This window comes from Cherax quadricarinatus, chromosome 8 (genome assembly GCF_038502225.1).
Source record: "Cherax quadricarinatus isolate ZL_2023a chromosome 8, ASM3850222v1, whole genome shotgun sequence".
Lineage (NCBI taxonomy): Eukaryota > Metazoa > Arthropoda > Malacostraca > Decapoda > Parastacidae > Cherax > Cherax quadricarinatus.
Genome location: NC_091299.1, coordinates 40,102,083 through 40,120,046, shown reverse-complemented (window position 1 = coordinate 40,120,046; position 17,964 = coordinate 40,102,083). Strand labels below are relative to the sequence as shown.

General features: G+C 39.8%; 1 protein-coding gene and 1 long non-coding RNA gene across 2 annotated transcripts in view; one reads left to right on the top strand and one right to left on the bottom strand.

Moving 5' to 3' along the window:
• LOC128685267 (uncharacterized) overlaps nucleotides 1-17,964 on the bottom strand; it is a 209,556-nt gene that overhangs the window by 15,173 nt on the left and 176,419 nt on the right. Inside the window, exon 8 of the mRNA XM_070082741.1 lies at nucleotides 7,246-7,346. Within this exon, the coding sequence (XP_069938842.1) occupies nucleotides 7,246-7,346 (101 nt within the window). The remainder of the gene's footprint in view (nucleotides 1-7,245; nucleotides 7,347-17,964) is intronic.
• On the top strand, nucleotides 161-5,912 carry LOC138852441 (uncharacterized). Its single transcript, XR_011391753.1, has 3 exons — nucleotides 161-311; nucleotides 1,131-1,267; nucleotides 5,483-5,912. It is a non-coding gene; the product is annotated as an uncharacterized lncRNA (long non-coding RNA).

Below are 17,964 nucleotides of genomic sequence, written 5' to 3'. Positions count from 1 at the left end.
ACTATTTGTTGAGAACCCAGAAAGAAACAAATAAAGGGAGGTGGTTGACTGACCACTTGGGTGCAGCTATGGTTGTTACCCGGCAGTACCTTGTGTGAAGTCAGCACACCCAATGTAGGGGGGCTTTTCTGCCGGCCTCAGTGTCAGGAAGAGTGTATTCCCCACAGAGAGTGTTCATCGCTGGCTCTTCCACGACGTTGTGAGACAGTCGAGATAGTGTCGTGTGAAGACACGGTCAAGGTAGTGTCGTGTGAAGACACAGTCGAGGTAGTGTCGTGTGAAGACATAGACGGAAGTGTTAACGGTGTCGTGTGAGTTTATGTCAGTAATAACACAAGTGAAGGGTGTAACACAAATCATATGTCATTAGCAAGGTGTCATGTAACCCTGTACGAAAGGTAGTGTCTTGTGACACGGAGTAGTAGGAGTGTCATGACACTTAGGGAAAGGTAGTGTCAAGTGACACGGGGTAGGTAGGGTTATGCCTACATTGTTAGTGTAATGTGATAATACCAAAGAATATAGTACTCTTATTTTATAATGCTTCTTTGCAAATCAAAGAATGTACTCTTTTATGTTAATTATTTTACTAGCAAAGATTAAAAAGTATTGTATGTGGTTTTTGTAGTCCGGACTATATTGCATGTTGCAGTTAGTTAAAGATTAGCCGGTATTCTCCCGGCCCGGGCCTTGTCCAAGTGGTGGCCCGGCCTTGGCTCCCTCTTTAGGGAGTGTCTGAGACCTAAGTCTCCCATGGGAGGAGGCACAAGTACCTCCTCATCTTTGGGACCAACTGTCCCCAGGCCTAGCCACAAACTAGGCCTCTCTGGTCTGCCATCCCCGCCACAAGGGGGCTAATGGGAATGACAGTCTTGTGAGCTGTAAGCTCGGGCTCAGGCACCTACCCTACCCTAGAAGGGTTAGGCATGGTGTCGATGTATGTTGCAGGTTTGGTAATGGGCTAGTTTGTTAATTATACTATAGTATAATTATCCTATTGAAACAATGTAAATATTGTTACTAAATACCCCCGTTTTTGTGCAGAGGTTGAGCCACTTTTACTTATTTTCCCAAGTTCGTACATGGTTGAAACTGATTTTAGCCATACAAATTAAATTCTAACTAATCAGAGGAACTGACTGAACCTGGAAGAGCGTGGTGACTTACAACTAAAACTCGCCAATCTACAAGCAAATAACAATGTCCGTGTTGACACTCATCAGATCCATCCTTCCCATTAAAGATAACAAGAGATTCAGTAAAAAGGGTATGTTAAATCTTATATTTTTCATAATTTAAATATTTCCAATTTTATGAAGTCATTATTATTATTATTATTATTATTATTATTATTATTATTATTATGTAGTAGTAGTAGTAGTAGGTTGGTAGACAGCAACCACCCAGAGAAGTACTACCGTCCTGCCAGATGACTGTGAAACAGAAACCTGTAACTGTTTTACATGATGGTAGGATTGCTGGTGTCTTTTTCTGTCTCAAAAACACGCTGGATAACAGGGATATCTTGCTACTCCTACTTACACTTTGGTCACACTTCACAGACACGCACATGCATATTTATGTACATACATCTAGGTTTTTCTTTTTTTTTCTAAATAGCTCTTGTTCTTTATTTCTTCTATTGTCCATGGGGAAGTCGAAAAGAATCTTTCCTCCGTAAGCCATGCATGTCATATGAGGCAACTAAAATTCCGGGAGCAATGGGTTAGTAACCCCTTCTCCTGTAAACATTTACTAAAAACGAGAAGAAGAAAAACTTTATAAAACTGGGATGCTTGAATGCGCGTGGATGTAGTGCGGATGACAAGAAAGAGATGATTGCTGATGGTATGAATGAAAAGAAGTTGGATGTCCTGGCCCTAGGCGAAACAAAGCTGAAGGGGGTAGGGGAGTTTCGGTGGGGAGAAATAAATGAGATTAAATCAGGAGTATCTGAGAGAGTTAGATCCCCTCAAGGAAGGCTCCTTGATGTTGGTGAGGGGCTCTTGATTTAGGGAATTGGATCTGTGCTCCAGTTCCCCGAATTAAGCCTGAATGCCTTCCACATCCCCCCCAGGTGCTGTATAATCCTCCGGGTTTAGCGCTACCCCCTTGATTATAATAATAATGAGAGAGCTAGCGCTAAGGAAGGGGTAGCAAAAATCTTAAAGGATCAGTTATGGAAGGAAAAGAGAGAATATGAATTTGTAAATTCAAGGATTATGTGGATTAAAATAAAGGATGGATGCAAAAAGTGGGTCATAATAAGCGTGTATGCACCTGGAGAAGAGAGGAATGTAGAGGAGAGAGAGAGATTTTAGGAGATGTTAAGTGAATGTATAGGAACCTTTCAACCAAGTGAGAGAGTAATTGTGGTAGGGGACCTAAATGATAAAGTAGGAGAAACATTTAGAGAGGGTGTGGTAGGTAAGTTTGGGGTGCCAGGTGTAAATGATAATGGGAGCCCTTTGAACTTTGTATAGAAATGGGTTTAGTTATAGGTAATACATATTTTAAGAAAAAGAGGATAAATAAGTATACAAGATATGATGTAGGGCGAAATGAAAGTAGTTTGTTGGATTATGTACTAGTAGATAAAAGACTGTTGAGTAGACTTCAGGATGTACATGTTTATAGAGGGGCCACAGATATATCAGATCACTTTCTAGTTGTAGCTACACTGAGAGTAAAAGGGAGATGGGATATAAGGAGAATAGAAGCATCAAGTAAGAGACAGGTGAAGGTTTATAAACTAAAAGAGGAGGCAGTTAGGGTAAGATATAAGCAACTATTCAAATTCAATTCAAATTCAAAGTTTATTCTCTATAAGGATTACAATGCTGAGTTTACAGAAATTTGGTTATTGTTTGGTTTACATGTAGTAAAATTGTGATTACAGAGTGTACCACTAGAACGCTTAGCATGGCTAGGCATTTCGGGCATACTTAGTTTTATTCTTAATTGTAAAATTTTACAAATTATGAGGTAAGTTGGTATTATGGCTAAGTGACTAAGTACTAGTTTGTGAGTTTAGCAATGTGAATGCTTTTGTTTTGGCACAGTATATAGTTTCAGTATTGGAGTATCACAGGATTCATTATTTTAAGACTGAGATTAATATTTCTGTTTATGGACAGATGGGGTAGTGAGAGCATAGGCAATGGGGTCGAAGATGTATGAGGGTAGGTTTAAGAATAAGAATGTAGTGTTACAGTGTTCAGCAGAAGTTTGTTGTTACAGGAAAGTGGGTGCGGGAGGGAAGAAGAGATGTAAAGAGTAGTAAGGGAGAAAAAGTTAGTATATGAGAGGTTTTCACAAAGTAGAAGTGATACAAGGAGGGAAGAGTATATGGAGAGAAAAAGAGAGGTTAAGAGAGTGGTGAAGCAATGTAAAAAGAGAGCAAATGAGAGTGGGTGAGATGTTATCAACAAATTTTGTTGAAAATAAGAAAAAGTTTTGGAGTAAGATTAACAAGTTAAGGAGGCCTAGAGAAAAAATGGATTTGTCAGTTAAAAATAGGAGAGGAGAGTTATTAAATGGAGAGTTAGAGGTATCAGGAAGATGGAGGGAATATTTTGAGGAATTGTTAAATGTTGATGAAGATAGGGAAGCTGTGATTTCGTGTATAGGGAAAGGAGGAATAACATCTTGTAGGAGTGAAGAGCCAGTTGTGAGTGTGGGGGAAGTTCGTAAGGCAGTGGGTAGAATGAAAGGGGGGAAAGGCAGCTGGGATTGATGGGATAAAGATAGAAATTTTAAAAGCAGGTGGGGATATAGTTTTGGAGTGGTTAGTGCTATTATTTAATAAATGTATGGAAGAGGGTAAGGTACCTAGGTATTGGCAGAGAGCATGCATAGTTCCTTTGTATAAACGCTAAGGGGACAAAAGAAAGTGCAAAAATTATAGGGTGTAAGTCTATTGAGTATACCTGGTAAAGTGTATGGCAGAGTTATTATTGAAAGAATTAAGAGTAAGACGGAGAGTATGATAGATGAACAAGGAGGCTTTAGGAAAGGTAGTGTGTAGACCAAGTGTTTACAGTGAAACATATAAGTGAGCAGTATTTTGAAAAGGCTAAAGAGGGTTTTGTGGCATTTATGAATTTGGAAAAGGCGTATGATAGGGTGGATAGGGGGGCAATGTGGCAGATATTATGGTATAGGAGGTAGTTTACTGACAGCAGTGAAGAGTTTTTACGAGGAGAGTGAGGCTCAATTTAGAGTATGTAGGAAAGAAGGAGATTATTTCCTAGTAAAAGTAGGCCTTAGTTAAGGATGTGTGATGTCACCGTGGTTGTTCAACATATTTATAGATGGGTTATAAGAGAAGTAAATGCGAGGGTCTTGGAAAGAGGAGTGGAGTTAAAAGATAAAGAATCAAACATAAAGTGGGAATTGTCACAGTTGCTTTTTGCTGATGACACTGTGCTCTTGAAAGATTCTGAAGAGAAGTTGCAGAGGTTGGTTGATGAATTTGGTAGGGTATGTAAAAGAAGAAAATTAAAAGTAAATACCAGATTGGAGTGAGAGAGTATGCAGGATGGGTCTATGAAAGAAGAGGTGAATCATAGAATTGATGAGGGGAAAAGGGTGAGTGGTGCACTTAGGAGTCTGTGGAGACAAAGAACTTTGTCCTTGGAAGCACAGAGGGGAATGTATGAGAGTATAGTTTTACCAACGCTCTTATATGGGTGTGAAGCATGGGTGATGAATGTTGCAGCGAGGAGAAGGCTGGAGGCAGTGGAGATGTCCTGTCTGAGGGCAATGTGTGGTGTGAATATAATGCAGAGAATTCGTAGTTTGTAAGTTAGGAGGAGGTGCAGGATTACCAAAACTGTTGTCCAGAGAGCTGAGGAAGGGTCGTTGAGGTGGTTCGATCATGCAGAGAGAATGGAACGAAACGGAATGACTTCAAGAGTGTATCAATCTGTAGTGGAAGGAAGGCGGGGTAGGGGTCGGCCTAGGAAAGGTTGGAGGGAGGGGGTAAAGGAGGTTTTGTCTGCAAGGGGCTTGGACTTCCAGCAAGCATGTGTGACTGCATTTGATAGGAGTGAATGGAGACAAATGGTTTTTAATACTTGACGTGCTGTTGGAGTGTGAGCAAAGTAACATTTATGAAGGGACTCAGGGAAACCTGCAGGCCGGACTTGAATCCTGGAGATGGGAAGTACAGTGTCTGCACTCTGAAGGAGGGGTGTTAATGTTGCAGTTTTATAACTGTTGTGTAAAGCACCCTTCTGACAAGACAGCGATGGAGTGAATGATGAAAGTTTTTCTTTTTCGGGCCACCCTGCCTTGGTGGGAATCGGCCAATGTGTTAATAAAAATAATAATAATTATTATTTATTATTAGTGGAACTTCGACTTAATGTACAGCAGTATTCCAGCCTAGAGAGAACAAGTGATTTGAAAAGGATCACCACTGGCTTGGCATCTCTTGTTTTGAACGTTCTCATTATCCATCCTATCATTTTCTTTGCAGTTGTGATTGTGGCACTGTTGTGATCCTTGAAATATCATCAGACATTACCACTCCCAGGTCCCTCACATTATAAACATAATGTGACATTATAAACATAATGTCATTATATGACTAGTGGTGGCGGCGGTGGCGGTGGCGGCGGCGGCGGCGGCCATTCCCTCTCTCGCTCTGACTATATCTACCATGCTCTTATTAGAGAAAATGGAGTGTTTGTGAGGCTAATATCACTAATCACTAGTTACATAAGGAAAACACTGAAACAATGTATTTATTAATAAGAAATAATGTATAAAACATTAAAACATAATAGAGAGTGTAAAGAAATAAACTGGTTATATAAAGTGTATGTACACACTTACCTTGGAGCAGAGATGCTGGCAGAGGTTGAACCTGCAAGATAGGCAGAGAGGCGTATGCTGTCAGTGGCCCTATAAACTTCCAACAACAACACTGGAGGAGTTTCATTTTGTCCTTTTTCTATCGCTTAACTTATTTGCTACACTCTTAATGCTACACTTTATCGTTTGTTTATATTTATCTATGATTTCATGCTTTAATTCCATGAAAATCATGTTTTACTTCTCAGCATTGTCCTATGTACTTACTTTCTTAGGACCCATGGTCAGGAAAAAAAAAATTGGTCAAATGACTAAAAAATGCAAGTAAAGCACGAGAGAAATACTTCCACAGCGAGGCACACATGTGCACTGCTCATCGATGTTTCGGCATTCGCTGTGCCAACTAGTGGCAGCATTCTGAAGTTTCCCCTTATTATTATGCATTATTATTATTATTATTAATTTAGGGAACTGTAGCACAGATCCAATTCCCTAGATCAAGAACCCCTCTTGATCTAGGGACTTGGATCTGTGCTCCAGTTCCCTAAATTAATAATAATAATAATAATAATAATAATAATAATAATAATATCAATCGAGTTTCAGTTTCCTAAATTCATAATAATAATAATAATAATAATAATAATAATAATAAGAATAAGAATAATAACGAGGAGCTTCAGAACGCCGCCAACTCACTGCACTGTTTACCTTGCTTTGGAAGCATTTCTCTCGTGTTTGCTTGCATTTTGTGCAGTTATTTTACCAAATTTCTTTTTTTCTAACCATGGGTCTTAAGAAAGTAAGTGCAAAGGAGAGTGCTGAGAAGAAAAAGAGGACGACGTTCATGGAATTAAAGCATGAAATCATAGCTAAACAAGCAAGGTTTGTAGGCTGAGTGGGAAGCGGGGGAAGCTTGCTTGTAACTCGGATGTTGGCTCATAACTCAGAGCAAAAAAGTCGGCCAAGTGACGGCTCGTATCTCGAAAAAAAAACTTCTATGTTGGGACACTCGCAAGTCGAGGTTCCATTGTATTAGAATTATTATTATTATTATTATTATTATTATTATTATTATTATTATTATTATTATTATTATTATTATTATTATTATTATGCATAGTAATATTAGTTAAAGTGCTATTTATTAAATGATTTCCATATAATAAATGTTTAGGGGTTACTGAATAAGGTGGACTTCATAGATACATTATTAATGATTATGATTGTCAAGTATGCGCCAGTACGAAAGCTCTAGTATCTTTTTTAAGGAAAGTTTGGAAAGATACATGATTGAGAATGGTTAAGTGTAACAAACTCTTGTCTAGTATAAGTCAGTAGGCCTACAAGCGTGCTTCTTCTTATCATGCTTTTATGTGTATACTTACCTAGCGTATCAGTGTAAAGGTAATAGTTGGCACTAACCTTGATGGTCCAGCTACTGTTGTAACCCACCCCAAGCACTGCTTCCTGCATGCCGTAGATGTTGGGGTTCTTGTTTCTCATGACACAACAATCCCGTGGGACTGAGGACAAACCATAAGTATCTTAATGTAGTCCTCACTGAACATAAATAAAAAAAACAGTAGATGCAGATAAAAATATTTTTAACGAAAATAAAATGTGGGCAACATTTCAGTCGTTCATGGATGGTGCAAGACAGACCGCAATGATAAATGCTTATTTTCAGCTTGTGAACTTCTTTTATTATTATTATTATTATTATTATTATTATTATTATTATTATTATTATTATTATAATTATTATTATTCGTGATAGATTTAAAAGGGATGGAGATATGTTGAGCAAGTACTGGCGTTGATAAACTTTTGTAAGCAATTCTTAGAAAAGGGAAATGAATTCATTGTTGCAGTTAATTTTTCTCGGGCATAGGAAAAAATGAATGAATAGGTAAAATGAATGAATAGGTAAAATAAATTTAAAAGATCTGAATTCAGAGTTTTCATAGGAAAAGTGAAACTCATGTGTTGGAACGAAGGAAAGAAAATTATATTTTACATAAAATGTGAACTTGAAGAGTAAGACATTTGCAAAACTTGGGTAACTTTACTGTTAACTGAAAAGTTTTGCCTATACTAAAGGCTTTTTCAGTCAGATACAGAGGCAGCAGGCGTGGAAGCGAAGTAAAAATGATGAAATCAGTCCCTCAACCTTGGGGAAATCATTTTAAAGCTGGTCAATCCCACAGGCTGGAGTAATGTTCAACTCCATAGTCAGGAACAATATGAAGCTGAAGCATATTAATGGAGTCTTAAATACTATCAAAGATGAGGCGGGAAGGTCTCGATGACATAGCAGGAGGCGAGGACCACCAGTAGAAGAGGACAAGAATTTAAGGATCACTGCAGCAGCCTACTGGTCCCTACTAAGCAGTCCCTCAAGATTCCAACGCTTCCCACTCATAACTAATACTTAAGCTGTGAAGTTGTGGAAGATGTCCTCTGTATCATGACACCGTTGTGTTGGTATGTTAGGAAGGTAACTTTAAAATGGTATATTATACCGACAAGTTTAGGAGTAAGACACATTTGTAGTAGTTGGGTATCTTTATTGCACACTGAAGCGTTCCGCCTACATAGTAGGATTCTTCAATCACATATAGACGCAGCAGCCGTGGAATTGAAGTAAAGATGATGTAATGAGTCTATCAACCTTGGCAAAATAGATAATTGTTTAGTTCCATTATGTATACATATATATATATATATATATATATATATATATTATGTATACATATATATATATATATATATATATATATATATATATATATATATATATATATATATATATATATATATATACATGTGCCGAATATGTAAAACTGGTCAATTAGCAAGAACTCATTTAAAATTAAGCCCTTTCTAAAATTTTCTCTTATACGTTTAAAGATGTATTTTTTCATTAATGTCAATGTAAAAATTTATAATATTTCAAAAAGAGAATCTTAGAAAACTTACCTAACCTTACTAAAACAAGTGCAATTTAATTTAAGCTAACACAATTAAATATATTTTAGATACTTTTACAATAATTTAATACTAAACAAACACAATGAAATATATTTTTTTCGTTAGGTTCAGAATGATTTTTGCGAAATTTTTGCATACACAAATTTTCGCTTGTCCTATATGGCAAGATGAGCGTTGCTATTTAAGCCAAGATCGCAAGTTTTACATATTCGGCACGACACACACACACACACACACACACACATATATATATATATATATATATATATATATATATATATATATATATATATATATATATGCAAGGATTTCGTAAGAGCAGGAGAAATATACACAAACACTGATCTATGGCTGAAGGAAACTCGAACCTACGAACGTTGGAACAAGGTACGCAGTGTTATACCAATCTACCCACACTGGACAATACCTTGGCGTGCAGCTTGAGCTATACGTTGATCCACGGCAGCCAGCTTTCAGGGAGAAGGCTTACAGCTTTTCATCTTATCCCCTGCATGCATCAGCCTTACTAAAGATTTTAACAATGCAAGGAATTCGCAAGAGCAGGCGAAATATACACAAACACTGATCTCTGGCCGACGGAGACTCGAACCTATGAGTCTTGGAACAAGGTAGGCAATCCCTTACAATTCTCACCACACTGGACAATACTTTGGCATGCAGCTTGCGCTACACGTTGATCCAAAGCAGCCAGCTTTCAGGGAGAAGGCTTACAGCTTTTCATCTCATCCCCTGCATGCATCAGCCTTACTAGAGATTTTAACAATGCAATGGATCAACGTGTAGCGCAAGCTGCACGCCAAGGTATTGCCCAGTGTGGGAAGATTGGTATAGCACTGCATACCTGTTCCAAGGTTCGTAGGTTCGAGTCTCCTTCAGCCAGAGATCAGTGTTTATATATATATATATATATATATATATATATATATATATATATATATATATATATATATATATATATATACACGAGTTAACAACCTTCATCAACAACTGTTTTGCTTGGCGGATTGCAGAAGAAATTTAATCTTTCTTTTTTGGAGCGTCACTGTTGGATTTGAAGAAGGATGGGGGGATCAGACCTATTGCTGTCGATAACACTCTTTACCATCTCGTTTCCCAGGCAGCAGTAAGAAACATTCGCCTAGAGGCCGCCAGTTTACTCCAGCCACACTAACTGGGCTTTGGGGTCTCTGAAGGCAGTAGCTCTTGCAGCAAGCGGTAGCTCTTGCAGCAAATGCCTACATCAGGGACTTACCAGAAGACAAGGCCGTAGTCAAACTTGACTTTAGAAATGCTCTTAATATGGTGAAAAGAGATGGAGTACTCCTCCACTTTATCTGAGATTTGGACCAAGTTACGATTGGCCACTGGGCAGTGTCGCAGTGTGGCTCGGTTGCACCCAGACCCCGCAACGGAGGCAGAACGTCTGGTGGACCTTTTCACCTCCAGAGCGGCCATGGCTCAACTGCCTCTGGATCTCCGGGACCTCCAAGCCACCCTCCTCCCTAGAAGGATGATGGTGATCCAAGCGGCATGCCAGGCTAAGGACGACACCGATGAAGACTTCACCGACCAGGAGCTCCAGGCAGCCTTCACATCTCATCGGGACACTGCACCGGGGCATGATGGCATCACTTATGGCATGATCACTCGGTTTGGCCATTCTGGTCATGCAGCTGTCCTGGGGGTCGTCAACCGGACTTGGCGAGCTGGCAAACTCCCTGCAGTATGGAAGGAGGCTGACATCATACCGATTCCTAAGCCTGGGGATCCTGGCAGTGTGCGACCCATCTCCCTCACCAGTTGCATCTCGAAGGTGTCTGAAAGGATGGTGTTGGAACACCTGAGGTGGAAGCTTGGCCCTCCTCATAAACACCTCTATGGCTTCACCAGAGGAGTGGGCACTTTCGAAAGCCTTTCCACTCTACTGGCCGGCATTGAGTCGGACGCCCAAGCCCACATTGTTGTCTTCCTTGACCTCGAGAAAGCTTTTGAGCTAGCCAGTGCGCCTGCCATCCTTTCACTCTTGGCCCGCAGGGGGGTTAAAGGCAGGCTGCTTTCATGGCTTCGTTCCTATCTCCAGGACAGGTGGGCCCGGGTATGCTTCCAGGGGCATGTCTCTTCTCTCAAGACCCTGGATAACGGCACTCCACAGGGCGGGGTGCTGAGTCCCAACCTGTTCAATGTACTGATGCACCAGCTGGTGCGCCTGCCTTTCTCCAGAGGCACCTTCCTCCTCAGCCATGCCGATGACCTGGCACTTGTCGTACCTAGGAAGCGTCGACTTTTGCAGCGTGCCCAGGAGGACCTCGATCTGCTGGCTTCCACTTGCCATCACTTGGGGCTCAAGATATCTGCGGCAAAATCTAAAGCCATGATCCTTCGCACCAGGGTATCCAGTCAGAGGCTGCGGGTCCTGGGCATCGACCTGGAGTGGGTTCACAGTTATAGGTACCTTGGCATCTACATCGACAGGCGCCTCACCTTCCAGAAACATATGCACCACATTAAAGAGAGGGCTCTGCAGAGGGTCAGGGCATTGAGTGCCATGGCCAACCCTAGGGTTGGGGCCAGTCTCGAGGTCATGAGGTTGTTCTACATCCAGGCAATACACTCCCTCATTGACTATGGGGTACTTGCTCTGGTTCACGCCAGACCCACAAACATCAAATCCCTCTGTGTGATCCAGAATACAGCTGTACGGGCCATGCTGGGGGCTCCTAGGTGGGCCAATGCAGTGGCTCTGAACCTTGAGGCGCAGCTGCAGCCCCTTGAAGACAGGATCCAACTGGTAGCTGCCAAGAGGATTGCAAAGTATCTCCGACTCCCAGGGGCTGACAAACTGATGAGGGATTTACGGGTCCGCCAGGGACAGGTAATTCCACTGCATCCCGGCCGCCGATGGGTGTGGTCGGTAGCAGATGCCACACGGAAGCTCCTGCCCATGACATTGCTCCAGGTGGGTGGCTGCGACAGACTGGCAGCGAACTACACGGTGCCGCCCCCTTGGGCACCAGAGCTGTTGGCAGTGCACTGGACAACCCTAACAGACAGCAAGAGGCATTGCACCCAGGACATTCTGCAACGACTTGCCTCGGCTAGCATTGTGGATGTGGAAGGCCCAGGGTGTGTGCCATATTACACCGACGGCTCCAGAGACCCAGTGGCAGGCCGCACAGCTGCTGGGATATTCCACAGCAATCTGACAGCAGGTTGGCGCCTCTCAGACCATTGCACCGTCCTCCAGGCTGAACTCTTTGCCATCCAACAAGCTCTGCAGCATGCTCTTGCAGACCATCAGCATCCCCCCGTCATCCACGTTGATTCCAAGGCAGCGATTCAAGCAATTATGCACAGAGAGCCTAAGGACAACATACACTTAATCACATCCATCTGGGGTGACCTGCAGACTCTCATGGCCCAGGGTCGCAGGGCCACCATCAACTGGATCCCGAGCCATGTGGGTATCCCTGGCACTGATGCTGCAGATGAGGCTGCTAGGACTGCAACCCTCGAGGCACAGCCACGTGCTGCAATCTCCATCAGCCTCAGCCAGATTGCACTGTGGGCTGCCGGTGCAGCCAGGCACCCACTCCCTGACCCTGGGGACTCACGGAGCCTCCGCTGGTATCTCAGGGCGACCCACTGGGTGCCCCCTCCAAGTATTCGGACACAGTCCAGAGAACTGAGGGTGCATATCCACCATCTACGCTTAAGGTATCCGACCACTGCACGGATTGTTGAACGGGCACAAGAGGAGCTCTGTGCCCATTGTGACTGAATGGTTCCAAAGCCCTTGGTGCACTACCTGTTAGACTGCCCGGCTACGATGCCCCTTCACCGTAGACACTTTCCAATGACCCCAGTGGGGCAGGCCCGAGAGGATGAGGCAGCACATCTTGTGTACTTAGCCATCAGAGACTTGGAAACCTTACTTCCAGTCGTTGCACGTCAACCGCCCCCACCCCCCACTGAAGTCGCTGTGAGGGCCTGCTATGGGCCTCCATTGCACCGCACACCAGCTGCCGTTAGTGCAAACTAACGTTTGGTACGTCATCTGGCCATAGAGCCGGTGAGGTACCCCCCCCCCCTTCCCGCTGAAGAACTGGCCCACATGTGCAAGAAAAGATAAATGACACTTCCCTACCCGGGGAACCAATGCCGGGTCACCAAAATGGAAGAGACCCGGGCCGGGATACCATACCGGCGAATCAAATAGAATAGAATAGAATAGAATCTTTGTTCGAGAGTGTTGAGTAGCTGCCCGTGAGTTGGCAAACTACCTTGCTAACTGCCACCTCGTTTGTTTTCCTGCCGGCTTCTCTGGAGTAGCTGGACAGTAGCAGTCCTCAGGCGAGACACGTGCTCACACCTACGTGGGAAGACGCCTTGCCTCGCTTGCTCCTTCTCTTTCTTTGCTGGTGCTGGTCTGACCAACACCTCCCTCTCTTGTCTCTAGTTGTGTTCGTTGTTTAGACTCTGTTTTGCTAGAGTATATTTTCTGTGGTGAGGTGAAACATACTTCTCTGAACTCTGTGTAACTCTGTCCACAGAGCATCGCCTACACTTAGTGATTTTCGAAGTTTTACTGAGGTTGTGTGTCGCACTGACACTCTTAAGATATCTCAGGTCCTGAGCTGTAGCTTCCGGCCTAATTTGTTCTAGTATTTGCGCATTGTCGCAGTCGGGGATTTGATTATGCTGAACTTAGATTCAGTATCAAAGGAGTTTTGTGATTTCTGTGTAGAAGGTCCCAAGTTTAGGTAGTTATTTTGTCTCCTTGTTCCTGACTCCTTGATACTGTTGTTTGTGACTCTATTGCTGTTGGTGAATGGTCGCCTTACTGTTCAAGCAAGCTGTTCTGATTGCCAGTTTGGTCAGGAAGATAGATTATTTGAGGACATTCGGTCAGTCACTAGTTAAGTCGAGTCGAGTCTTGAGACACAGCGAACTACTTAGAGCACATACATACATACATACATATATACATACATACATACATACATACATACATACATACATACATACATACATACATACATACATACATACATGCATACACACATACTCACTTGCATATATTAGTATTATGTTCTTAAATGCTGACAATGTATCAGACGGTACTTAAGAACCTTCAGCACAATAATACTGTATACCAGAGAAGTGTAAGAACTTATATCCTTTATTACATAAAGTATTTACTTGTCTACCTAGATAACTTTAACTTTGTTAATTAACATATCTTAATATTAATTCGATTAGTAAACTTCCAGTTGAAATCCTAAACCACTATTCAACTTACTTAAATTCTAATGGATAACTGGACCAGGATACTGACTACTTGTTACGAAAACCCAATAACAGGCTGAATGCTAGAAGGGCAGCCCATTCTAGTATTCACTGGAGATGTTTATAATTTATAGATATCGCGTTATTTGTAACAATATATTTTTTTTCCAACAAGTCGGCCGTCTCCCACCGAGGCAGGTTGACCCAAAAAGAGACTCCCCATAAAGAAAATACTTTCATCATCATTCAACACTTTCACCTCACTCATACATAATTACTGTTTTTGCAGAGGCGCCCAGATACAACAGTTTAGAAGCATATATAAAGATACACAACATATCCCTCCAAACTGCTTGTATCACAAATCCCTCCTTTAAAGTGCAGGCATTGTACTTCCCATTTCCAGGACTCAAGTCCGGCTATATAAAAATAACCGGTTTCCCTGAATCCCTTCACTAAATATTACTCTGCTCACACTCCAACAGCTCGTCAGGTTCCAAAAACCATTCGTCTCCATTCACTCCTATTTAACACGCTCATGCAGGCTTGCTGGAAGTCCAAACCACTCGCCCACAAAACCACCTTTATCCCCTCCCTCCAACTTTTTCGAGGACGACCCCTACACCGCCTTCTATCATCTACAGATTTATACGCTCTCTGTCATTCTACTTTGATCCATTCTCTCTAAATGACCAAACCTCCTCAACAACCCCTCTTCAACCCTCTGACTAATACTTTTATTAACTCCACGCCTTCTTCTAATTTCCACACTCCGAATTTTCTGCATAATATTTACACCACACATTGCCCTTAAACAGGACATCTCCACTGCCTCTAACCGCCTCCTCGTTGCAGCATTTGCAACCCAAGCTTCACATCCATAGATAACTTTCTTGTCTCCACATATACCTAAACGCAACACTAACTTTTTTCCTTCATCCATTCTATGCTTAAATAGCAACGCTCATCTTGTCATATAAGACAAGCGAAAATTTGTGTATGCAATAATTTAGCCAAAATCATTCTGAACCAAACGAAAAAAATATATTTCACTGTGTTTGTTTAGTATTAAATTATTGTAAACAAATCTAAAATATATTTAGTTGGGTTAGGCTAAAATAAATTGTTCTTGTTACAATAAGGTTAGGTAAGTTTTCTGATATTCTTTTGGAGCAAAACTAAAAATTTTTACATTAACATTAATGAAAAAAATATTATTTTTAAACATATAGAGAAAATTTTAGAAAGGACTTAATTTTAAATGAGTTCTTGCTAATTGACCAGTTTTACATATTCGGCACGACATATATATATATATATATATATATATATATATATATATATATATATATATATATATATATATATATATATATATATACACTGATCTCTGGCTGAAGGAGACTCGATCCTAAGAATCTTCGAGCAAGGTATGCAGTGCTATACCAATCTACCCACACTGGACAATACCTTGGCATGCAGCTTGCGCTACACGTTGATACAAGGCAGCCAGCTTTCAGGGAGAAGGCTTACAGCTTTTCATCTCATCCAATGCATGCATGAGCCTTACTAGAGATTTTAACAATACAATAGATCAACGTGTAGCGCAAGCTGCACGCCGGAGTATTGTCCATTGCGGGTAGACTGGTATAGCACTGCGTACCTTGTTCCAAGGTTCGTAGGTTCGAGTCTCCTTCAGCCAGAGATCAGTGTTTGTGTATATTTCGCCTGCTCTTACGAATTCCTTGCATATATATATATATATATATATATATATATATATATATATATATATATATATATATATATATATATATATATATATCGTGCCGAATAGGCAGAACTTGCGATCTTGGCTTAAATAGCAACGCTCTTCTTGCCATATAGGACAAGTGAAAATTTGTGTATGCAAAAATTTCGCCAAAATCATTCTGAATCTAATGAAAAAAATATATTTCACTGTGTTTGTTTAGTATTAAATTGTTGTAAACAAATCTAAAATATGTTTAGTTGGGTTAGGCTAAAATAAATTATTCTTTTTATAATAAGGTTAGGTAAGTGTAAATTTTAGAAAGGACTTAATTTTAAATGAGTTCTTGCTAATTGACCAGTTTTACATATTCGGCACGACATATATATATATATATATATATATATATATATATATATATATATATATATATATATATATATATATATATATATATATATATATATATATATATATATATGTCGTGCCGAATAGGCAGAATTTGCGATCTTGGCTTAAATACCAACGCTCATCTTGCCAAATAGGACAAATGAAAATTTGTGTATGCAATAATTTCGCCAAAATCATTCTGAACAAAACGAAAAAAATATATTTCACTGTTTGTTTAGTATTAAATTTCTGTAAACAAATCTAAAATATATTTAGTTGGGTTAGGCTAAAATAAATTGTCCTTTTTATAATAAGGTTAGGTAAGTTTTCTAAGATTCTTTTGGTGCAAAATTAAAATTTTTTACATTAACATTAGTGAAAAAAATATATCTTTAAACGTATAAGAGGAAATTTTAGAAAGGACTTAATTTTAAATGAGTTCTTGCTAATTGACCAGTTTTACATATTCGTCACGACATATATATATATATATATATATATATATATATATATATATATATATATATATATATATATATATATATATATATATATATATATATATATCGTGCCGAATAGGCAGATCTTGCGATCTTGGCTTAGATAGCAACGCTCATCTTGCCATATAGGACAAGTGAAAATTTGTGTATGCAATAATTTCGCCAAAATCATTCTGAACATAACGAAAAAAATATATTTCACTGGGTTTGTTAATGTATTAAATTATTGTAAATAAATCTAAAATATATTTTGTTGGGTTAGGCTAAAATAAATTTCTCTTGTTATAATAAGGTTAGGTAAGTTTTCTAAGATTCTTTTGGTGCAAAATTAAAAAAAATTACATTAACATTAATGAAAAAATATATTTTTAAACGTATAAGAGAAAATTTCAGAAAGAATTTAATTTTAAATGAGTTCTTGCTAATTGACCAGTTTTACATATTCGGCACGACATATATATATATATATATATATATATATATATATATATATATATATATATATATATATATATATATATATATATATATATATATATATAGAGATATATTGGTGATTGGTGGAATGATGATGTAAAGAGAGTAGTAAGGGAGAAAAAGTTAGCATATGAGAAGTTTTTACAAAGTAGAAGTGATGCAAGGAGGGAAGAGTATATGGAGAAAAAGAGAGAGGTTAAGAGAGTGGTGAAGCAATGTAAAAAGAGAGCAAATGAGAGAGTGGGTGAGATGTTATCAAAAAATTTTTTTGAAAATAAGAAAAAGTTTTGGAGTGAGATTAACAAGTTAAGAAAGCCTAGAGAACAAATGGATTTGTCAGTTAAAAATAGGAGAGGAGAGTTATTAAATGGAGAGTTAGAGGTATTGGGAAGATGGAGGGAATATTTTGAGGAATTGTTAAATGTTGATGAAGATAGGGAAGCTGTGATTTCGTGTATAGGGCAAGGAGGAATAACATCTTGTAGGAGTGAGGAAGAGCCAGTTGTGAGTGTGGGGGAAGTTCGTGAGGCAGTAGGTAAAATGAAAGGGGGTAAGGCAGCCGGGATTGATGGGATAAAGATAGAAATGTTAAAAGCAGGTGGGGATATAGTTTTGGAGTGGTTGGTGCAATTATTTAATAAATGTATGGAAGAGGGTAAGGTACCTAGGGATTAGCAGAGAGCATGCATAGTTCCTTTGTATAAAGGCAAAGGGGATAAAAGAGAG